At 49.7% G+C, this 24,545-nt stretch overlaps 1 protein-coding gene across 1 annotated transcript; it reads right to left on the bottom strand.

Moving 5' to 3' along the window:
* Positions 1-8,984: 8,984 nt before the first annotated feature.
* Tmem38a (transmembrane protein 38A) lies at positions 8,985-23,967 on the bottom strand. Its single transcript, XM_038327502.1, has 6 exons — positions 23,728-23,967; positions 15,607-15,763; positions 15,284-15,468; positions 13,572-13,659; positions 10,580-10,697; positions 8,985-9,554 (listed from the first exon to the last, which is right to left on the bottom strand). Exons 1-6 carry the CDS (start codon positions 23,849-23,851, stop codon positions 9,330-9,332), a joined length of 897 nt encoding a protein of 298 aa, XP_038183430.1. The 5' UTR covers positions 23,852-23,967; the 3' UTR covers positions 8,985-9,329.
* Between the last annotated feature and the right edge of the window lie 578 nt (positions 23,968-24,545).

Below are 24,545 nucleotides of genomic sequence, written 5' to 3' on the forward strand. Positions count from 1 at the left end.
CCAGAGAGCCGAATTGAAGGATCCACCTCAAACAGGTCAGATACACCCTTCTCAATTCCCTGGTCCTAATTTTTCCCCTAAACTTAACTTTGTTCTTTGTTCTGCCAATACCTTAAGCAGCTGTAAGAGACACAAGATATTTCCATACCACAAACACTGGACAGGAACAAAGAGACCAGCTACATCAGGATGTGACAAGCACCCAGCTTTCTCAGGCTCTCCCCCAAGATGACGCACACAAATAAGCGGGAAGCAGTCTTGAGAATCCACCACCCCAATTCCTTTACCTGTGGTACCTAACCTCCCGCCTTTTTATTAAAAAAAGAAGGTGGGAATATAATGGTCTCTTCTGTCCCTTTAAGAGACAAGCCATGCCCCCCACAAGCTGATCTTAAGCTTCCAGCCCGAGTCCCTTCCCTTTCTGTCTCTCCCTCGAAGACACAGCTTCTGTCTCTCTTTTCTCCCCACTTCTCCCCTTTCCCCTCTGTTTCTCTCTCTGTGTGTTTCTCTCTCTCTGCCTCTCTCTCTCTGCTCTTCCCTTGATGGAGGAGAGTTATCTGTCTATGTTTCTTTCATTGGTTAATTAATAAAGAAAACTGCCTTGGCCCTTTAAGAGACAGAAAATTAGGTAGGTGGAGTAGACAGAACAGAATTGTGGGAACAAGGAAGTAGAGTTGGGGAGACGCTTCAGGCAGTCGCCATAGTGAGTCTCCATGCTTCTACTCTCCGAGATGGACGCAGGTTAAGATCTCTCCTGGTAAGCCACACCTCGTGGTGCTATGCAGATTACTAAATATGGGTTAAAGAAAGATGTGAGAATTAGCCAATAAGAGGCTGAAACTATGGGCCAGGCAGTGTTTTAAAAGAATACAGTTTCCGTGTAATTATTTTGGGTAAAGCTAGCCGGGTGGCGGGACATGGCCCCGCTGCTTCATTCTACAGATTGGCGCTCCAACGTGATGACTAAATCCACTTAAAAACCTGAGAGGGCTTTAAATAAAGGAGAGAGAGAGTTTAACACAGCTTTTTGCTGTTTGCTAGGACGTGCTGTAGAGAGATTTCCTGTTTAGGCAATTGCAGCAGAGAAAAAGCTGAGTCATTTTAAAAACTCGGCTTCCTGGTGCTGTGCCGCCAATGCAGACTCTGGCTATAAAGCATTTCAATGGCTTTTATGGGCCTGGATATTTGTGTTCCCGCTTGGGATAGGAAGGAGAGTGCACTGAGACCATGCCAATGGCTCCCTGCTCCCTGCCTGCACCTGAGCAGATGGCGGAATCAGGCTTAGGTGAGCGGGAGAACATGGCAGATTTCTGCCGCCATACAGAGAGATGTTTTCAGACTGTGCAGTGCTCTGTGTCTCAGATTGGGATGTAACTTGTATAAAAAGAGTTTCTGTGCTGCATGCTCAGTCTCTGAGTTAAAGTGCTGAGTGCGGCTCCTACCTGGCGGCCCCAGAGCTAGTAGAAAATGGTACATCCTCCATTTTGAAATTGGAGAGAGGTAGAGCCAACATCCAGAACAGTCCGTCGGCTCTGCAGCTCAGAGGTGCAACTGATTCAGAGTCACAAGCGGCTCCGCCATGTTGGACTGGGCGTGGCAAGCTCACAGTACCTGTTTTTGACCTAGGATTGTCACAGCTTAGAGTCTTAAGCGCTTAGCGATGTAAAGGCGCAAATCAAACATGTTTCTCGACAGTAGAAGAATTACAGATTCACAATAGGACAGATTCAGACATAGAAGACTTTTAAATGAGTCACAATGTTGGATGAATGTACGTAGGCTTGAGAGCAAAAGAGAAGAAAAAATATAGAAAATAAAGTTAATGCCTTTAAAACAAAGGTAAAGCCTTTAAAGAGACAGAATAAAGTAAGTGATAGAGTAAATATAAGCCACGTAAAAATGAAAAATTCACAGAGTCTGGATTATGTATTTTATTGTGTTTTCTTTAAAATTTTTGACTGTAAAGGAGCTAAATACAGAGAGACATTTCATTATATGGGCTGCCAGGCTAGACCAGAATGGACATTTTAATGGTATGACTTCAGGATTTGGATCTAAGAACATGATGCTTTGGAAAAGAGTTTCTTCTTTTGTTTTCACAGAGGACGAGACTCTGTGGATTGCTTCTATCCCAATATGGTATGATAGACCACGCCCTCCTGAAAGGTTGCTATAAACATCTTCAAAAAATTACTTCACTCAACTGCCAACTGAGAGGAACCTAGCACACAGGTTACACCATGAAAGACCTAAATAACAGCGCCCCCATTCAGCAGGAAGCAGTTTGGAGAGAAATAACTGCGCCCATTTTCCCAAATATTGTTTATAAATGTTCTTTTACATTTAAAGGGGGAGATGATATAGATATGAATAATTTGCATTGGTATGGATTTTAAGGTCAATTTGTTATATGTATATGTATTTCTGATCTTGATTAAGCTATTTTGATTGTGTAGTTCATTTTAAAAATGTAATGTATAATTAGGAAATATAGGTTGTTAATTGATAATCATTGATAATAGTTAAGCTTGTAGTCATGTTATTAGATTTTCTAGATATGTAGAGATATATTTCAGTTAGATAGACATTCTTCATATCTTTCAAAGACTGCAGAATATGGCATTTAAGATGTTTTAATAACTTAGGGCTTTTCATGACAATGAGACACGTCTGCTCCTGGCAGCACCAATCTACTTTGAGAGAAAGATGGGCATCGAAGAGGCTACTTATGGAGTTTGTTAGCCATTTGGGCAAGAAACTGCTCTTGGCTGGACTGTTCCATAAACTGAACACAAAGAACCCGCAGAGAGAGGACTGCTGAACTTGCCTAAAGGTGAGATGGTCTTTCTGGGTTCCTGATTCATGAAAGAGTCTGCGAGACGTTCTGCAGGACACAGCAAAAAGTGACTGAACTGTCTTTGGAATTTCCTGCTTCATGAAAAAGTCTGCTGGACACGATGGGCCTGAAGGCTGAAGATGGATGCCCCAACGGTACAGAGGAACTTTGGGTGACTGTCTAGGCAGCGAGTTGTCTCTGTCATTTCTAGAGTTTGAAAGTTACAAATGACTTGTTTACTTAGGTAATATTATATCCTTCTGGAGTCTTTGATGGAGTTGAAGAATAAATAGATAGTTATAGATTTCCTTAGTTATGATAAAAGATAAAATAGATTTAAATATTGTAACTGTAATTCTTGCTTGATAACTGTTTTGTTACATGTAATTTTACTATGTTAAAGCCTTTCTTTTTTTGTTTAAACAGAAAAAGGGGAAATGATGGAGGAGAGTTATCTGTCTATGTTTCTTTCATTGGTTAATTAATAAAGAAAACTGCCTTGGCCCTTTAAGAGACAGAAAATTAGGTAGGTGGAGTAGACAGAACAGAATTGTGGGAACAAGGAAGTAGAGTTGGGGAGACGCTTCAGGCAGTCGCCATAGTGAGTCTCCATGCTTCTCCTCTCCGAGATGGACGCAGGTTAAGATCTCTCCTGGTAAGCCACACCTCGTGGTGCTACGCAGATTACTAAATATGGGTTAAAGAAAGATGTGAGAATTAGCCAATAAGAGGCTGAAACTATGGGCCAGGCAGTGTTTTAAAAGAATACAGTTTCCGTGTAATTATTTTGGGTAAAGCTAGCCGGGTGGCAGGACATGGCCCCGCTGCTTCATTCTACATTCCCTCCTCTCCCCTTCCCTTCTATAACCCACTAAATTTCCAACTTCACTCTGCATGGCATGCCCATCTGTTTTGGTCTCTCACCTGCCACATAGCTTCCTGCCTAGGACACACTGGCCCTCGTGGCCCATGGGCCACTCGGGGGCTCCCTGCCTGGGACCCGGCTGCCTTTGTAGCCTGCTGTGTTCTTGGGACCTGCTGCCTGCTGCCTGCTGCCTGCTGCCTGCCGCCGCTCGGGGACCTGCAGCATTTTACTTAAACCATTACAGTCAGTACTCAAGTTTCATTAGAGAATCGCCTAAAATAATTTTATAGGCATTTATTTTCTTCTTTCCTTTTACATAAAAGATAAAACAAGCTAAGATCCAACTTTAAAAAAAAGTTGGTCATGGTCCCATTCACCTGCAACCCCAGTGCTTTGTGGGGTCCCTGACAAGTGCTGGCTGGCAGCCTGGCTTCAGGCTCCTCGGTACTGTGTCATGGGAAAGACAAAAAGTGATAAAGGATGCTCATCTCTTCCTCTGGCCTCTGCACACACAGCACACATATGCTATGTACCCCATAAACACACATACAACTTTTTAAATTAAAAAAAAAAACTTTAAAGAATTCAAAACCTGTTTGGGTTAGTTAGCAAGGCCCTTCATCTAAACTAAAAGCAAGAAGAGAGGAGGGGATGCGGGTGTGTGGTACAGCCACTCATCCTCTGCGAGTCCCTAGGTTCTATCCCCAAGAAGCCAAGAAGAGAAAAGAAAAAAAAGAGAGAAAGAGAAAAGAAAGAACAAAAGGAAGGAAGGAAGGAAGGAAAGAAAAGAAAAGAAAAAAGGGCCTGGAGAGGTGGCTCAGAGATTAAGAACATACTGGCTGCTCTTGCAGAGGGCCTTAGTTCCATTTCCAGCACCTACGTGGAGTTTCACAACCATCTGTATTTCAGTTCCAGAGGATCCATTGCCCTCTTCTGGCCTCTGAGGGCACTGCATGCACATGGTAAACAGACATACGTGGGCAAAACACCATATACATTTATATATATTTGAGACAGGGTTTCTCTGCATAGCCTTGATTGTTCTAGAACTCCCTTTGTAGACCAGGCTGGACTAAAACTCACAGACAACCACCTGTCTCTGTCTGCTTCCCTAGTACTGGGATTAAAGGTGTGCACCACCACCATCAAGCAAATTTATTTTTTTTCTAAGGAAGAAAGGGGAGCCAGGTAGTAGTGGTATATGCCTTTAATCCCAGCTCTCAGGAGGCAGAGGCAGGCAGATCTCTGTGAGTTCGAGGACAGCCTGGTCTACAAGAGCTAGTTCCAGGACAGGCTCCAAAGCTACAGAGAAATCCTGTCTCAAAAAAAAAAAAAAAAAAAAAAAAAAGAACAAACAAACAAGAAAGGAAGGAAGGAAAGAAGAAAGAAATGAAGAAAGGAAGAAAGGAAGAAAGGAAGGAAAATAGGAACCGGACAGGTCTTAATAACCATAGGGCAATGTGTCCTTTCAAAAAGACATCTGGCCAGTCAATAGTGGCGTATGTCTTTAATCCCAGAACTCGGCAGGCAGATCTCTGTAAATTCCAGGCCAGATTGGTATACAAAGCAAGTTGCAGGACAGTCAAGACTGTTATACAGAAAAACCCTGTCTAAAAAAAAAAGTGATATCAGGATTTATTTATTTATTTATCTTTTTTGTTGTTTTTGTTGTTTTTGTTTTTTTGAGACAGGGTTTCTCTGTGCAGCTTTGAGCCTCTCCTGGCACTCGCTCTATAGATCAGGCTTGAACTCACAAAGATCTGTCTGTCTCTGCCTCTCGAGTCCTGGGATTAAAGGCGTGTGCCACCATTGCCTGGGTATTTATTTTTATTTTATTTGTATTTTATTTTGCCTGCATGCATCTGTGCTCCATATGCATACAGTACCTGAGGAGACCAGAAGAGGGCATCAGATTCTTTAGAACTGGAGAAGTTAAGGCTGGTTGTCTGTCTGTGTCTGTCTGTCTGTCTGTCTGTCTCTCTCTCTCTACACACACACACACACACACACACACACACACACACACACACCATCCAGTCTAGGAGTTAGCAACTCTTTTCTAGAAAGGACCAAAAAAAAAATCTATATTTTCAACTGTTCAGGAGATTGAAACGTCTTAACCCCTATGTGACAACCCAGAGCAGCTACAGATGCGGTACAAATAGTCAGGGGTCACACACACCAATACAACTTTATTTAAAGACACAGTGAGAAGCTGTGTTTGTTAAGAAGGCGAAGAAAGAACCAGGGCTCCACTACACGCTGAGTCTGCGCTGGGATGGTATCTGGGGTATCAATGCTCAGTGGCCCTTATGCTCGGCAGGCGACACCCCAGGCTCGGGAGCCTTCCCTTGATTCAGCATTTCCATTTCCTAGGAGCTCACCCGGTTCTCAACCAGTTCTGAGTAAAACGATGACGCCTGCCAGGATCCTATGTTTGACCTCTGACCTCTCTGCTGTCTTCTACCAGCTCAATTAGATGTTGGTTTCCTTTGCTAATTGAGCTGGGACTTTTCCCAGCCGCCCCAGGCGGACGCCAGCAGAGAAATCCCACTGTGAGCGCGGTCTGCCCACGCATGCGGTGGCTGCTGGAAGGAGGCCAGGGGACCGGGAGAGGGGCCAGCATGTGCTGGGCTGGTGCCCAGCTAAGTCCTCTGGTCTTCCTTGCTTGTCTTTAAAGAGAAACGGAGTGCACACCTACAGTACCAGCCCTGAGAGGCAGCGGCTGGGCTACAATGAGACCCATCTTAAAGTAAAAATCAGATGAACTTGGAGGACATTCTGCGAAGTGAAAGAGGATGGTGGGGGGAAAATACTATAGGCTCCTAGGACATCGCTAGAGCCGCCAAACAGGGAAAGTAGAACGGGTGTAGAGGCAGAGAATGCGAGAGGGCGGGGCTCTGCAGCAGGACACTAGCTGAGCATGCGCAGGGTCCAGGATTCCATCCCACACTTTAAAGAGTTCTGGAGATTGTGAGGCCTGGACGTGAGAGCAGGACCTACACACGGGGCCAGCTTAGTCTACACAGAGTTCCAGGCTAGCCAGGGACATGCAGTGAGGCACTGCTTAAAAAATAAAAACCGGAGGCTGAGCATGGTGGTGCACGCCTTTAATCCCAGTACTTGGGAGGCAGTGGCAGGTGGATTTTAGTGAGCTCAGGGCTAGCCTGGTCTACAGAGTGAGCTCCAGGACAACCAGAGCTACACAGAGAAACCCTGTTTTAAAAAAAAAAAACAGGGGCTGGAGAGATGGCTCAGTGGTTAAGAGCATTGCCTGCTCTTCCAAAGGTCCTGAGTTCAATTCCCGGCAACCACATGGTGGCTCACAACCATCTGTAATGAGGTCTGGTGCCCTCTTCTGGCCTGCAGACATACACACAGACAGAATATTGTATACTAAATAAATAAATATATATATATTTTTAAAAAACAACAAACAAAACCAACAAATCAGTTTGTCACTATGCTGTACAGTATAAATGTATATCTTTCAGTGTGTTTATGGTGGTGTAGATGGAGCCCAGGGCCTTGTGTATGCTAGACAAGGGCTCTACTCTGAGCCTTGCCCCTGCCTCTTACTGGGGATCCTAGGCAGGGGCTCCACCCCTGAGTCATGTCCCCAGCCCTTCATTGGGGGGATTCTAGACAGGGACTCCACCATTAAGATATTCCTCCAGGGCTATTAAATAGAATTTTTAAATGACATGAAGAACCCCGTTCTTGATCAGACAACAGATTCTATCAAGCTTGAATCCTTCTATAATTAACCTGAATTTAAGATCTGGCTGTCAGAGTCCTGGCATCTGTTCGTGGACACCAAAGCAGCTGGTCCTGGCAAGGATCCCTGACCACAAGCCAGCCAGAGGCTATCACACCTCCTTCCCAAAATAGGTTGGGAGGCTCTTTATTTCCATCCCATCTGTCCAGTCAGAATATGAGATCCCCGTGCCTGGGGTGGAGGGCAGAAGGCGGCTCCCCTGTAATCCCCTCAGCTGCTCTGAGTCCAGCCGAGACTAGAGCCGCCACGGTTTATACACAGGCTCTGCCATCCTAGGTGAACTCCTAGGCAAATGAGAAGGCTGGAACAGGGAAAGGCTCCAGCTCCGTAAAGCACAAACCCAACCTGGCTCTCATGCCTGGGGTGTGCTGCCAGGGGCTGAGGACTCTCCCTGCCTCCACATTTCAGCCCCTGTGAAAAGGCAGGATGAAGATGGGGCGTCCAGGGTCACCAGGCCCCCTTTGCACATTCCTGAAAGTGACTACAGTGCTCCCTCCCTTCCTCCCCCATCTCCACACCTTCCCCATCTGTTCTGTGTTTCAGTCCTTTCTTTTTGGTGTCACTCTGGTAAGTCAGGCTGGCTTGGAAGTGGTCATCCTCCTGCCTCAGCTTCCTACGTACTCTGAACCTTTCCAGTGTCTTGGAGAAGACAGAACTGCCTGACCCTGCATGGCAGGCTTCAGATCTTTCTCCTGTCCCAGAGGCCCCGGTGTCCCTAAGAACAGACCGCATGGCATCCCTACATCTTGAGGTCGAATAAAGCAAAAGAGCTTGGTTCACTCACACATTTATTGTCTGACCACTCACACCGAGCTTTGATTGACACCAGGAGGGTGAAACCCGAAAGCTTCCAGGCTCAGGTCCTACCCTACCTCCGGGCAATGCCATGAGAAGGCGCTTTCTCACAGAAAGGGTATCCAGAAGCCTGAGCCCAGCCGTGCCCCACTCTCACCTCTCCCAGATGTCCTGGTGACTTTGGCTACCACAGCCTTGCCCTGTATAAGGCCCACTCCACCCCAGCAGCAGCACAACACTGTACACGGCGCAGGTGTGGATCCATGTTTGTTGAATGACTGAATGAATGAACGATGCTGCTTGGCATGAGGAACACCTGCTGTGCCCAGGGCCCAGTTATGAGTGCTCAAGGCTGGAGACTCGAGCTTTGCTTCCCGTTAGCCCTGGATCTGTCTGCTCAGTGGAGTAACGTGTGAGACCTTCTGGGCCCAAACACAAACAGCCTAGGCCTAACGTACAAAGCATACGGCGCCGTCCTTCACGCAGGCTCCCTGGCCACAGCATGCTGCTTAGGAAACTTGACATTCTCTGCCCTCTGGACACAGGAAGACCTGGGATCTCCACGCTACTGAGAGGAAGCAGGAGGCTCAGAGGAGGTAAGTGCCCCAAGACGCCCAGAAGGAGTCATAAAATTGCAGGGAGGCCCTGGTTGGAAAGGACAGGGCACCCAGCATGTCCTCGGGAGGAACTTGGCTAACGGAGGCTCCATGTGGCTTTTTGGTTACAAGATATATTTTGAAAGAACAAAGAAAGAAAACCAAGAGTCTACTGGCCAGGGCTTCGGCGGCTGGCACCGTGAAGATTGCGTGACCCCGAAGGCTGTGATGTCATGACAGGGTCTAGCAGAAAGCAGGGCTTCTCACCCCTACCCAACTCCTCTACCCTCGCATCTCAGCCCCGCATCAGCCCTGTGAGCAGCTGATGGCTCCAAACTGTGGATAGGGAAGTAGAGGCTGGTGGAGGGGATCTCTTGAGTTCTGTATGCCCCTAAGTTCTGAGGTTCCCTGAGTCCACACCCTTCTCCCCAACATCCCGTGGATGCCTGGGGCTGCTCCTTAATCGGCCTTCTTGGTCTTCTTCTTCCTGGAGCCTTCACTCAGCTCCTCCCTGGCCTTGGCAGGCAGGCCTGCGTGCTGGGTGCCTAAGCCTCCGCCATGTGGTGCTCCATGGTTGTCATGGTGATGGTCACTTCCCCAAGCTGCCCCAAACAGCACCGGGCAGATGTAACCCTCCAGGACATCAAACGGAGAACCGTGGGAGTGCGTGGCCGTCAGGAACACCTAAAGGGAGCCCAAGAAACACAAGGGAGGGTGCGGACAAAGGAGCAGTGAAGGGGGTGGGCCTGCCCCATCCCTCTGGCTTCCCATACCTCCAAGCTCGTGAGCCCCAACTTCCAGGGATGCTGCAACCAGTGGTCACCCACCCAAACAGGACCTCCCAACACCCACACTTGGGTGTTGTTGGTGTGGAGTTAGGGTACCATGTAGCCCAGGCTAGCACCCTGTTCATTGTACAGCCAAGTCTGAACACAAGAGATAAGCATTGCCTTCCCTCATGTGGGAGCACAGAAGGTGTCAATCATCTGAAGTTGGGAAGAGTCCCTCACAGTACCCCACCCCACACCCCCATGCTACCACACTCCACTCCCAATGTCTTGGACGTCACACTCGAGAACTCTGAGCGTCATTCTCTCTCCCTCCTGTCTTCCCTCACACCCTTCCATCCTCTCTCTTCAACCTCTTTCCCCACTTGCTTGTCTTTGCTTGTTTGCTTTTAGTTTGTGTTGTATTTTGAGGCAGGGTCTTATATAGCCCAGGCAGGTCCCAAACTTGCTGTGTAGCTGAAAATGGCCTTGAGTTCCTCATCCTGGGCCCTCTTCCCTGCCATAGGGCCTGCGGGGGTTTGTTCTGCTTTTTGAGGCAGAATGTCACTATGCAACCCTAGCTAGTCTGGAACCCACTACATAGCCCAGGCTGGCCTTAAACTCATGTTGATCCTCCTGCCCCCTCCACAGCAGGACTCACACCCTTTCCAGGGCTTCGGTCCTCTCCAGGGCTGGACCATCCCTAGGCAGGATCTTCTATGCTTGGGAGCTAGGGGCAACATTCTCTGGCAGAAAGACAGGGAAGGCCCAAGTTCCTTCTGGGTGCTTCCATCACAGCGGCTTTCAGCTTCCTGTTCCCGCGGTCTCTCATACAGGGGAGCAGCACCTCCACCCCCACCTGCAAGGCCCATTCTCTTCCTCAACCCTTATCCCTCAACCTCCCGATGAAATTCTCGGGAGTGTCCCATCCCAGGGACTTACCTTACATGACACCATGAACATGGTGAAGACGAAGATGAGGCTGGCCTTGGAGACGGGGAGCCAGCGCGTCTGCTGCAGGGTGAACAGAATAGCTCCATACAGGCTGGCTTTGGTGGGGCTGGGGGTGTAAGACATGGGTCACTACGGTCCATTCTCAGTCCAGGCTTCACTAAAAGCCCAGCAGAGTCACAGCTGGCCAGGAGGCACTGGCCCCGTCTTCCTGGCTGGCGGCTGGCGCCTGCTTATGTTGAGTTGGGGAATTATGGTCTGAGCTCAGGTATGAGACAGCTGGGGGGGGGGGGCTCAGGCCCATTGAGGTTGGGGAGTTTGGGGTTGAGGCTATGCTAGGGGGAAGAACTCAGCCAGTGAGGAATTCATGGGGTGGTGACACATGGTCAGGGAAACAGAAAAGCTCTGTGACCAAACCAGGGTGACAGCCATCTTAGCCTTTTTTCTATGATGACTCCTGACTTCCCAAGGTTGTAAAATAAAAGCATTCTCTCTCCTGGGTCTCCAAGGCTCTTATTATGAAGTGAGGGCCACCGTTTTTGACAGACAGATCTGTACTCTCACCCAGAGCTGAGTTATTGCCCCTCCTCACCCACGGTCTTCGCCTGCTCCCACCCCAGTATCTCTGTCTCTCACCCATGTAAGCAGCTTTAGAGAGCTGGTTTCTCCTTCCACCAGTAGGGTCTGGGGACTGAACTCAGTCATCAGGCTTGGCTGCAAGCTCCTTCACCCACTGAGCTGTCTCGCAGGCCCTGCACCTTATTTTTGAGGCAAAGTCTCTCACTCACCCAATCTGGAGTCTACCAGTTTTGCTAGGTGGGCTGGCAGTGTCTCTGCATTCCCAGCTGTAATTTGAATGAGAATGTACCCATTCTGGTCCCAGGTGGTAGAGCTGTTGGGGAGGTTGAGGAAGTGTAGCCTTGTTGAGGAAGTGCTGGGGCTAGCTTTGAGAGCTAAGGGCCTTAGCCGCCTCAGTTTCTTACTTGTGGTTCAAGATGTGAGCCCTGAGCACCCTGCTCCTGCTGCCACACCCCTGCTTGCTCAGGTCTCCCACCATGACAGATTCAGTCCTCTGGAACCTAAGCTCCAATGAGTGACTTGGTCATGGTGTCTTGTGCCAGCAACTGTAGAAGAGCTAAGACACCAGCACGGGGTGATGGCTGTGCTACTGCACCTGGTTTCTTACACCAGCACGGGGAGACAGGTGTGCTGCTGCACCTGGCTTCTTACACCAGCACTGGGCAACAGGTGTGCTGCTGCACCTGGCTTCTTACACCAGTACGGGGAGACAGGTGTGCTACTGCACCTGGCTTCTTACACTAGCACCAGGTGACGGGTGTGCTGCTGCACCTGGCTTCTTACACCAGCCCTGGGGCTACAGGTGTGCTGCCACACCTGGCTGTCTATAAATGTGACCCCTAGAGGAACCAATGCAGGTTCTTGAACCCAGAATCTTTCTCTTTTTAAAAGTCTTACTTATTTAATTTAATGTTTATGGGTATTTTGTCTGCATGCGTGTCTGTGAACCATATGTATGCAGAGCCTGTGGAGGCCAGAAAAGAGCATCTGATTCCCCATGAATGTGGTTAGGAATGGCTGTGAGCCACCATGTGGGTGCAGGGAATCAAACCTGGGTTCTCTGGAAGAGCAGCCTGTGCTCTTAACTGCTGAGCCATCGCTCCAGCCCGTGTCCACCAACATCTCTTGACTGTGGATGTATAGATGGTGGGGGTGAAAGACCCTGATAATGGGGAATCTTTTCTTTTATTTCAAGACAGGTTCTCACTGTGTAGCTCTGGCTGGCTGGAACTTATAGAGATCCTCCTGCCTCTGCCTCTCAAGTACTGGGATTAAAGGAGCACACCATCATTCCTGGATTGGTAATGTTGAATCTTGTCAATTTGACAAAACCCAAAAATCAACCTGGAGCCCAATGGTGGTGGTGCACGCCTTTAATCCCACACTCAGGAGGCATTGAGGCAGGAGAATCTCTGAGTTCGAGGCCAGCCTGGTCTACAGAGCAAGTTTCAGGACAGCCAGGGCTACACAGAGAAACCCTGTCTTGAAAAACAAAAACAAAACCAACCTGGAGGCAAATCTCTTGGCACTAGATTATCTAGATTAAGTCAGTTGAGGGTAAAGACCCCTGCAGAATGCAGGTGCTCCAAGGCACCGTCTGGGACTGGATGTGAAGAAGCCAGCTGAGCACTGAGCTGGGGGGGAGAGTGTGACCTTGGTGGCTGTGGGGTTTGGGTGCAGGGATCACATCTGCTTGGCAGGTGCCAGAAGCCGAGGTCACCATACAAAAGGCTCAGGAGGCAGAAGTGACAGTAAAACCCCTGGACAGTGAGTAGAGGTCACATGTCGGGGAGAGGTGACCTGCAGGCTGCCCTCCCACCCCAGCACTAAAAACTGGAGGTTGGGGAGATGGCTCCATGGTGTAGTGAGCCTGGGCATATCAGGGACTTGGGGTTTGACTGAGAGACCCTGCCTCAGATATGGTGGGAAAGTAATTGATCCTAGAACAACCCAAGGTCTGCACATATACACGCACACACGTACTCATGTGCCCCCACCTGTGCACACAACACAGGCACACAGAAAAATGAAAAAAGAACAAATAAAGGAATAAAGAGAAGTATCAGGCCCCATGCACTGGTCCTGCAAGGGTCATACCGCTATGTGGCTCCACCCACCATTCCCTCGCCCCACCCCCACCACACGGCCTGCCTGCCCACAGTCCCCATCCCGCTCCATTCCCTTCCTTCCACTCATGTTCTGCACCCTGGTCATGCACCCTTTCTAACCTGACAATTAGCAGTGATGCTAGGTTCTGGGTGGGGAGTCTCTTGTAGCCAGAAAACTCCTACTCGCTCTTCAAAACCCCAGTCAAATATCACCTCTGCAGAAGGTCTTCCTGTCCTTACCCCAGCAGTGTCTTGGGCCAGGTGAGGAGGGACAGAGGCCACAGGGGGGTACTTACAAGGACATGTGCAGGATTTCATTGGTCTCCGGTTTCCAGACTCCTCGAAGCAGCTGCTCCAGGTTGGACAGGAGGGCAACACCAGAGCCTGTGGGGCAGGGCACCACTGAACTAGCTTGCCGCCGCACGCCCCATTTCTCCTAGCCTCAGTTCCCAAGGACACAAAGGGCCTTCTCTTCATGAGGGGTCTCTGAGTCTGGGGAAGACCATCCCTGACAGCTGGGGAAATGAGGCTCACAGCAAAGCCTTGCCCAGGTTCGCATGGCAGTCGGGGCAAACCAGCAAGAAGCAACTGGATGTGTCCCCAGCTACAAGGGACTGTCTTGAGTCTCCCTGTGTACCAGGACTCCTAATCCTCCCTGGCTCAGCATCACAAATGCTGGGATGACAGGAGCCCACCCTCACGCCCAGCTAACCACTGTGATCTTACTTATTGAAAAAAATTAATAAAATCTTTTTATAATTTTATTATTTATTTGTTAATTTTGTGTATGGGTGTCAGCATGCCACAGCTCTAATGCAGAGGTCAGAGGACAACCATGAAGTGAGTTCTCTCCTTCCACTCTGTGGGATCCAAGGATTGAGCGCACCTCATTTGGCAGTAATCACTGTTACCTACTGAGCCTTCCTGCCAGCCCCTACAATTGTTTTTATTACATTTATCTAGGTGTGGTGGTGCACACCTTCAGCCAGCTCTTGGGAGGCAGAGGTAGGAGGATCTCTGTGAGTTCAAGGCCGGCCTGGTCTACATAATGAGCTCCAAGCCAGCCAGGGCTACAAAGAGAGACTCTGTCTGAAAAAAATGTTACATATTACTTATACTTTTTGTGGTAGTGGGAGTGTGTCCATGTACATGAGCAAACCGTAACACACGTGTGGAGGTCAGAGGACAAGAACGACTCTCAGGAGCTGGTTCTATCCCTCCACTGTGTGGTTTCTGGGGATCAAGCTCTCTTCCCCTAAGCCATCTTGCTGCCCCTTATTATTAACTTCATTGTCACTGCATATGGTGTGTGTAGGTGCATGGGCCACGGTGCCCGTGTGGTGAGCTGTGAACAACCTGTGGGAGTCAGTTCTCTCCTGCGTGGGTCCAGGAATCAAACAGGCCAACAGGCTTTTGCTGCAAGCTCTTTACCACTAAACCGTCTCCCTGGATCGTCTCCCTGGGCCGTCTCACTGGACAGCCTCACTGGACCATCTCACTGGACCAACTTACTGGACCATCTCACTGGACCATCTCACTGGACCACCTCACTGAACCATCTCACTGGACCATCTCACTGGATCGTCTCACTGGATCATCTCACTGGACCATCTCACTGGACCATCTCACTGGACCACCTCACTGAACCGTCTCACTGGACCGTCTCACTGGATCGTCTCACTGGATCATCTCACTGGACCATCTCACTGGACCATCTCACTGGATCGTCTCACTGGATCATCTCACTGGATCATCTCACTGGATCATCTCACTGGACCATCTCACTGGATCATCTCACTGGATCATCTCACTGGATCATCTCACTGGACTGTCTCACTGGACTGTCTCACTGGACCATCTCACTGGACCGTCTCACTGGACCATCTCACTGGACCATCTCACTGGGTCGTCTCACTGGACCGACCATCTCACTGGACAGCCTCACTGAACTGCCTCACTGGACTCCTGAGAGGATTTTTTTTATCTTCCTTGTCATAGTTCTGTTTACCTTTGACCCAGCCAGTGGCGATCATGATGAACCACCCGTGGTGGTAGTGGTGGTGTGCATGGTGGATGCCCACGGCAATCTTCCGAACCCTCACCACCTCCTTCATGGCCACAAAGATGAGTTTCACAGGCAGGAAGCAGACGCATTTGTAGAAGAGGTCCAAGGGACAGAAGAAAATCAAGTACCTTTGAGGACAGAAGACCTAGGGTCAGGAGGAAGGGGAGCCCAGCAGGAGATCCAGGGGAGCATCTGGCGCCCTTGCTCCTTTAACCTCCCTCCTCCCTGGCCCCAGGCTCAGCCTTTCCAGGGCCTCCAGGGCTCACCACACCGCGGAGGCCAGCAGGATGCTGGAGCTGTTGCTGAAGTAGTCAATGATGGGCTCCCCGAGGAGCAAGTCAGCCAGGATGTAACTCCCAAAACAGTGCAGCATGGCGCACAGCCAGGATGCCACCGGGTGGCGCCGGGACAGCTCCACAGCTCCTGCAAGATATACGAATTCTGGTAACCCTCTGGGTGCTGGAGATTAAACCCAGGGCTTCCCCTGTGCTCATCAGGTGCTGAGATGGAAGCCAGCTGCAAGCTGAGCGTGAGTTCTACCACCAAGGTAGGGAAGAGGCAGTGGCGATTAGCCAGTACCTACTGAGGAAGCCATCTTAGGTCTCAGATGGGGTGAGGCGTTTATAGGAAAAACTCATTTAATCTCATCAGGGCCCACTGAGCTGGTAAAGGCGCTTGCCACCAAGCCTGATGAGCTATGTTCCATCCCAGGACCTGCATGGGGGAAGACCTGACTCGCCGTGCATACAAGGAATAAAAGCAGCCTAGCATGGTGGTCCATGCTAGGCAGATCTGTGAGTTCAAGGTCAGCCTGGTCTATAGAGTAAATTCCAAGGCAGCCAGGGCTACACAGAGAAACCCTGTCTCAAATAAGTAAACAAATGAATAAATAAATAATAGCAATATTTGTAGATCTCCATAGTCTTTGTTAAAGGTCAGGCTCTATCCTTATGTTAACATCATCCCCATCTCATAAAGCCACACCCTTGAGCCACCATTGGGTATCCCCTGGTGTGACTGCTTATACTGAAGAGTCCCTCCCTTTCTGACCAGTTTCATCTGGTGGAGAAGGTCATGGAGAAGGTCATGGAGAAGGTCCAAGGGTCATGGACTGGGAAAGTGGTCCCCAAGGTGTTAGGATTAGAGGTGAGGATCCATTAAGAGTTGGGTGTAGGGCATGGCAGTTAGGTCTGGGGTACCAAGGCTAGCCTGCTGGAGGTACATCCTGGGAGAATGTGGTGGTTTCAGAGGCACAGCTGGGCTGGGGATCAGTGGGTAGAGCACTTGCCTAGCACGCTGGAAGTCCTGGGTTCCACCCATAGCACCATATAAACTTGGTGTGGTTGATGCAGACCTGTAATCCCAGCACACAGGAAGGGAAACAGGAGAATCTTAAGGTTTTTGTTTGTTTGTTTTCAAGACAGTTTCTCTGTAGCTTTGGAGCCTGTCCTGGAACTAGCTTTTGTAGACCAGGTTGGCCTCGAACTATCCGCCTGCTTCTGCCTCCTGAGTACTGGAATTAAAGGTGTGCACCACCACTGCCTGGCAAGAATCTTAAATTTAAGGTTATCCCTTGCTACAGGGGACATTCTAGGCTAGCATGGGGTACATTAGACCCTGTCTCAAAGGAAATAAAAAAGCAACCTGGCCAGGGTGGCCCTGCTGGCCTCTGCCACGGGAGTCGCCTTTCTAAACTTTCAGGCTTCAAACTGAGCCAAGCCAACCTTCAGTGCAGGGGATGGAACACAGGGCTTCCCACTGAGCCACAGCCTCAGCCCCAAAACCTCTTTTCTCTTTGTTAGCAAAGACATCTGTGTATTGTCACTACAGTGGAAATGAGCCAGGGAGACGGTCCTGTCGAGGTCAACCGCCTCCAAGTCTGATGAGTTCAGTCCCCAGGACCCCACGGTAGAGAGAACCAACTTCCCCAGATGTCACTGAGCCTACACGTGTTCTACACACACACACACACACACACACACACACACACACACGCACACACACGCACACACACGCACACATGCACACACGCACAAACACATACACATATATAATAAATAAATCATTTCAAACAAAATCACTTCAAAACATAAATACAACCTTTAAGAAACTCCACCCAGTGTGGACACAACAAGGCAAATTATGCCATCTTTTACTAATGGCCGCAGAGAGCAAACAGGGCAGGGGAGTGGCTGTGCGACTGTGAGGACCGGAATTCAGATCCTTCGAACTCATGAGACCCAGAAGCTGGCGAGGAGGCTCAGCGGGGACAGCTCACCCACCAGGATGGATTATGGAATACATATTGTGGGAGGAATGAGCCGACTCCTGCACACACATGCACATGCATGTACTCTCAAGAACACACAAAAGCATAACCAGCCTTATCAAGTGCCTTGGTATATACTTATAATCTCAGCTACTTGGGACCAAAAAGAGGAGGGAAGGGAAGAGGGAGAGGAAAGGGGACAGAAGAGGAGGGAGAGGGGAGGGGAGGGGGAAAGAATGCCCCTTCCTACATCTATTTAAAGTACTGCTTCCCCTGAGTAGTAATCACAGAAGCAGCTGGTGAGTCCACAGGGTCAAGGGTGCTGAAGCCCTCCCTCCTGCCTTGCAGAAAAGACACTTGCATGTGCTTCTAAAAATAGCTGCCAGGGGCAGTCTTATTCCAGGGTGTTTCTTGTGCCCTTTGGGACCATCCTAGAGACAGCTGAAGGGGAGGGGCTAACAGGCTTTGCTTCTTAAGCACCTCCTACATAAAGTCTTGACCCCCTCACTCTGCCACTCAGGCCTATGCAGCCCTGAGCAAGTGTCTGCCACCAGCCTCCAGCCAGCCTGTTTCTTTGGTTGTCAAAAGGCAGAGGGGTGAGCTTATACAGCCTTCAAGATATAATGGTTCAACTCATCTTTATTTATTTTGAAAAGATTTATTTTATGTGTATAAGTGCTTGCATGTACATGTGTCTGTGGATCATGTGAATGAAGTACCTGTCGAGGCTGAGGAGGGTGTCAGATCCCTTGGAGCTGGATAACGGGTGGTTGCAAGGGACCCTGGATACTTTGCAAGAGCAGCCAGTACCCCTACTTGCTGAGCCATTGCTCCAGCCCTCTTTATTCATTGATATTATATTTCACTTTAATACAGGCTAGCCGTTAATTTGCCATCCTCCTGCCTCAACCTCCCCACTGCTGAGATGTCAGGTTCAGTCACTCAGAACCTGGAGAAGCCTAGGCTCCCTGGCTCTATCAAAGATTGCCTACCAGGACAAAAAGAAATTGCTTAACCCTTAGCAATTATGCCAGAGATATTCTGGGACCTAGCATGAGATTGAAATATCTGGGGGGTGGAAATTTCACACACTGGATAAATCCACCCACTGTGAGCTCAAGGGATAGCCCAGCAGCAGCGCCTCTGCCTAGAATCCCCCAGTGAGAGGCTAGGGGTGTGGCTCAGGGGTGGAGCCTTGCCTAGAATCCCCCCAGTGTCTCCTGGTCCTTAAGATTAGTGGTTGGGGAGGCCTGTGGGGGATGTAAAAATTGCCCTCTTTATCATTTGTTGGTACTATTCCTTGCACAGACTTAGCACAGCATAGCTCAGGAGCCACAACCGAAGCCCCAAAGCTTTGTATTTTTCAGCTTAAAAAATAAACTTGTCTATTAATTGGTGCTGTAGCTCAGGGAGCAGAGAACTGGTCTAGCATGCCTGAAGCCCTGGATTCCATCGCCACCACACAGGAACCAGGCATGGTGGCTGGAATCACAACACGCAGGACTCAAGATGATCATGAGTTCGAGGCCAGTCTGGGCTACATGGTGAGCTCTAAAAGAACAATGCAGTCTGTTATTGTAGGGCATGTCTGTAGTCCCAGGACTTGGGAGATGCAGGCAGCAGAATCAAGAGTTCAAGGTCCTGTTAGCTGTTGAGCAAGTTTAGTCCAGCCTGGGCTACATAAAACCAGCTTAGACTGGTGCCAAGGACACAGCTCGGCCGGTGAGGTGCTTTCCTAACAGGCATCCAGCCTTGGGTTCCGTCCGCTGCGGGATGGATGTGGTGGGGGAACACCTTCATCCCAGCACAGCGGCTGGGGATGAGATCTCACTTTAACAAGCAGCCCTGACTTATTTTAGTTCCTCGCTTCTAGAAACCATCCCCTTGAGTGGTATTTGGGACAAGCTCTCTTGGGCAGTTTTGGTTCGGTTCAGTGTCCTGCATCTCTAAGCACTCTGAGGTTTCTTGCAAAAGAACTCTCTGGAAAGCCTGACCTAGAAAACACCAGTCCCCCATGTTCTCCTAGAGCCTTCCAAGTGCATAGAACCACTTCTTATACTTCTTACAGATTCCCCAGACACCCCAAATCCAGATCTCCGTATCAGTGGACTACATGCTGTAGACAACAGGGGCAGGGAGCCCAAGTCACAGACAGGCAAGGGGAAACGGTGGCACAGGGGCTGGTTTGACTGTTGAGTTAGTGTAAGCAGACTGGTCCCACCTCAGAAGCCCTCACCTGTCCCTTTTGTTTCATGTGTATGTGTATTGAGCATGTATGTTTGAATGGGGAGACGACATGATGCATATGCAGGGGCTTTGTGCACGTGTGTGTCTGCACACATGGAGCCAGCTTGTCCTGAGGACCCGATCTCTGCCTCCTGAATACTTCACCATCTTTTTTATTTTATTGTTTGGTGGGCGGGGGGGGGGGGCAGTGAAGACAGGATCTCACTACATAGCTCTGGCTGTCCTGGAACTCACTGTGCACACCAGGCTGGTCTAAAATCTAGAGATACATTTTCTTCTGCCTGAGTGCTGGAATTACAGGCATGTGCCACTATCTTTGGTTGAGAAAAAGCCCAGGCTGGCCTACACTAAGGTTCTTTGGGTCAGTCTTGTTTGCTGAAATAACAGGTATGTGTTGCTGGCAGCTCATCAACCACCTTGACTTCCTAAGGGAAGGGTGAAAAGAGCGGTTCTTGCAGCCTAATCTGTTATTCTGGGAGTCACGGGAACCTGGGTATGAGTCTTAGTCCCTGGGGACTTGCGGGCTCACTACATATTAGTTTACTTCGACCCTCGACATCCTGTTCCCCAAATATTGAAGGAGTTATTCCAGGCAGACATCATGCAGCAAACATGGGGGGATGGGCTTCGAATGCAAGCATGCAGGTATTCTGATTAACCCAGTCTGGGTTTTAGAGTCTGGGGATGGAATCCACGGTCTTCTGCACACTCAGCAAGAGCTCCACCAACAAGCCACACTCCCAGCCCCATACGGGGGTTCTACGCTGTCCGTCTATGCTGAGTACACACAAATAAATGAAAATTAATTTTGCCAGGCTGTGGTAGCACACGCCTTTAATCCCAGCACTTAAAGTGGCAGAAGCAGGCAGACCTATGAGTTTGATGTCAGCCTGGCCTACAGGGCTACACAGAGAAACCCTGTCTCAAAAATGAAAACAACACACACACACACACAGAGAGAGAGAGAGAGAGAGAGAGAGAGAGAGAGAGACAGACAGAGATATAGATGTTTTCCCCCTGAGAGCCAGCAAAATGGCTTAGCAGGTAACACTTGCCACCAGGTCTTATGACCTGAGTTCAATCCCTGGGACCCATGTGGTCAAAGGAGAGACCCGAAACCTGCATTGCCCTTTGACCTACATACATAATAAAAAATTAATACAATTTCATTTTGAGACAGGCTCTGGCTAAGCTGTCCAGGCTGGCTTTGAACTTACCATCTTTCTGCTTCTGCTTCTTGAGTGGGTGGGGTAGTAGGCGGACACTGCACTAGGTTGAGGTTGATTTTACAGTGTCTGGCCTCAGACTCAGAGATCCACCTGCCTCTGCCTCCCAGGCGCTGGCATTAAAAGTGTGCACCACAAACCCTGTGTGGAAATGGACTTTTAAAAGACCCTAGCAATCTGCTGTGCAGCTAAGATTGAGGAACTAACGAAGTTCTAGGGAATAAATCCCAAACCTTCTGGAACATTCTAACTCCTACCTACACTAGCGGCACAGATGGTCTACTGTGAAACCCCTGCAGAAATATTCAGACAAGAATGGGCATGGATCTCATCTAGAATTCGAGCACAGGGAAGGCTGAAGAAAGAGGATCGTTGAGTTTGAGTCCAGGCTGGGCTATGCAGTGAACCCTGGGGTTTTTTTTTCTTTTCTTTTCTTTTTTTTTTTTTTTTTTGGTGTTTTGTCTTGTTTGTTTTTCTGGAGATAGGGTTTTCTATGTAGTCTTGATTGTCCTGGAACTCACTCTGTAGATCAGGCTGGCCTTGGACTCCAGAGATCTTGAGATCCACCTGTCTCTGCTTCTCAAGTGCTGCAATTAAAGGCGTGCAGCCCTAGTTTCGCTTTATTAAATAGGGGTTGGCAAGAGGGCTCAGAGGTAATAGCACTTGCTACCCAGTGACCACTTGAGTGTGATCCCCAGAACCCATGTAAAAATGTCAGAGAGCTGATTCCACTAAGCTGTCGTCTGACCCCTCCATGATCTCTGTGGCACATATGAATACACACATGTGTTAATAATGATGACGATGATAACTGAAAAGATTTTAAAATACAAATAAAGGGGGCAGTGAATGGCACTTTGGGCAAGGATACTTACTGCCAAGCCTTGTGCTCACGCCCAAGTCCACACTGAAGGGAGGACAGCTGTGTCATGTTGTCCTCTGCCCTCCGCATGCACATCCCGGCACACTCACCTCCATACACACACAATAAAAACATGAAAAAAGTTGAAAATAACAAAGCTGAATCCCTCCCCCATTTTAAGCACACTTTTTTACTAAGCCCATTCCGGGGGCTCCCGTCTCCTTATGGTGGACCTTGGGGCATGCTGGGTTCAGCAGAAGCCACCAGGAATTATTCCCCTGATGGGAAACCCAGTTTCTCCAAACGAAAGCACAAGTGAGAACTTTGCCTTGCAAAGCCAAGGCTCCCCAGAGCAGCTTTTGGAGAGACAGACTCTTGTTTGTGCAAAGGGAAGAAAAACACAACCCGGATGCCTCATAAGCCGCCAACCCCTTTGTGTAAGAGCATGTATTTATGCTTGTATGGACACGTGTACAAAATCATCCAAGAAAGCGCTGGAAAACGACCCATGCGAAGCTAACAGGAGCACCTTTTTAAGCTTTTTTCCCTCTTCCACTTTGTGGGCCATCTTGAAGGTCCCCATATTTAAGTAAACACTGCAGGCTATTTTTGTAATCTCAGAAAGAATTGATTTACACATCCACCCTCAAAGGGTCCCTCACTTTCTTGGAAGGAAATTATCCTGTCCCTCAAACTTGCAGGTTCTGTAGAATAACTAAAGCTACGGGAGATGAACATGACACAATTGCTTATGCTGAACGTGTGTAAAAATAGAACACTCCAGGGAGGCACTGTCTATTTATTTATTTTTGAGATGGTCTGTAGTCAAACTGGCCAAGAACTCACCGTGCAGCCCTGGCTGTCCTGGAACTAGCTTTGCTATTCCCTGCCTCTGTGTCCTGAGTTCTGGCATTATCAGTGTGAGCTACATTTGCCCTCATTAAACAGAATGGGTGGAGGAGGGGTGGGAGAGCAGGAGATAGCTCTGCGGCTAAAGGAGCCTGTCCACAAGTCTGACCACCAGAGTTCCATCGGGAGGCCCATCGTGATGAATGAAGAAAAACAACACCTGCAAATTGTCCTCTGACCTCCACTCATGTCTACAACACACAAATAAATAAATCAAAGAAGTAGGGTCTATCCTCCCGTGACTCTTGAGAGCGGTCTGACCTAAAGTTGCCCTATCCTGGAACCGCTTCAGCTCCCTAAGTGGGAAGGATCCTAGGCCAGAGCTGGCCCAACCGACAAACGGGAAGGGAGGAGAGAAGAGGATGCCAAGAGATGCGGTACAGAGGGGACACCGGTGTCACTTTCCCCGAACTTGATCGCAGCCCCCAGCATGGCCAGTCCTTATATAGTCACTCGGCAGTCATTCCAAGGGCGTGAAGGGAGGTCATGGAAGCTGACGTCCAGAACATCTGACCTCTCCCGGGCAAAGCCAACTCTTGCTTGCAACCTTCGCCACCATCAATGCCCCTTGCCCAAGTTCAAGTTCACGAAGCCTTGTCTAACCTGACTCCTAGCCTTTTTTCCCATCCCCAATCCCAACCCCACCCAAACCCCATAGCACCTGTCCTCCCTACATTAAGCAAGCGCTCGCCTCTCCTTCCGTCCTACCCATCTGCAGCCCCCTTCGCACAGCTCCTTCATCCCCGCGGTTACCTCCTCCACCTGCGCGCGCGTGGGAGCACTCTGCCTCCTCCCCTATCCAGCCCCAGGATCAGTCCTCCGCGCCTCCATCATCAAGGGATGGACAACCTCTCTCCTGGGAGCCCCTACTCACCTGGCTCATACTTCAGGTAAATGATGGAGACGATGAAGTAACTAAGGTCGAAAACCGGGAAGAGCGGCACCCGTGAGAAGCTGAGCGCTAGCTCTCCCAGGCTCAGCGCTGATATCAGGTCCATGGCGTTGGCGGGTACCTCTCAGGCCCCTGGCCCGGTGCGTCCCGCCGCCAGCCGCCCGGGCGACTGCGCCCCCGCCACTGAGCCCGCCGCGCTGCCAGGCACCGCCCCAGGCCCGGCCCCCGGGAGAGGAGGGGCGATGAGGCCGCCTGCGCCACCCAGCGCAAGGCGCCGGGCTGCAGGGCTGCCAGAACTCGGTTCAGCAATGCCACGGGGTCTGTTCCTTGCATCCAGCCCACTCGAGCGGGACTCCGGTCCTTGTGCAGCTTAGTTAGGACCCTGTCTCTCCTCCGTAGAGCTAGCCTAATCCCGACCCCTGTTATCCCCAAGATGCCTGTCGATCAGATCCCCGCCTCGGCGGACCTCAGCCAAGAATTTCACGTTTTATTCTCGAGGAGCTCGTCTCTTCACGTGGATGTGCAAGTCAGAACCCCGCCTCCCACAAGGCGCCTTCAACCCAAACCCTCAAGTCCTATTTGATTTGTTCAGTGAGAATCTTGTCTCAAGAGGCTCCACAGAACTCTTCTGTGGACTCCAGCCCAGACCCTGGTGTCTCATAGGGTACACTGAGGTAGGGACCCTTAGGTCCCATAGGTCAGAACCTCCATCCATCATGTTCTGTAAGGTCTGTCCGATCAGGACCGTCATTCCCCACGACCCGTGGGAACAGCCCAGGCACGGGGAACACCCTAACCCA

This window comes from Arvicola amphibius, chromosome 4, assembly GCF_903992535.2.
Source record: "Arvicola amphibius chromosome 4, mArvAmp1.2, whole genome shotgun sequence".
Classification (NCBI taxonomy): domain Eukaryota; kingdom Metazoa; phylum Chordata; class Mammalia; order Rodentia; family Cricetidae; genus Arvicola; species Arvicola amphibius.

Bases quoted from the DNA above. Each gene is read 5' to 3' on its own strand.
- Tmem38a (XM_038327502.1), bottom strand. From the start codon at position 23,851: ATGGACCTGATATCAGCGCTGAGCCTGGGAGAGCTAGCGCTCAGCTTC. The intron at 10,698-13,571 runs GTAAGTACCCCC...TTACACCCCCAG, and splicing joins GAAATCCTGCACATGTCCTT to CCCCACCAAAGCCAGCCTGT. The intron at 9,555-10,579 runs GTAAGTCCCTGG...GGCTCCCTTTAG, and splicing joins TGTTCATGGTGTCATGTAAG to GTGTTCCTGACGGCCACGCA.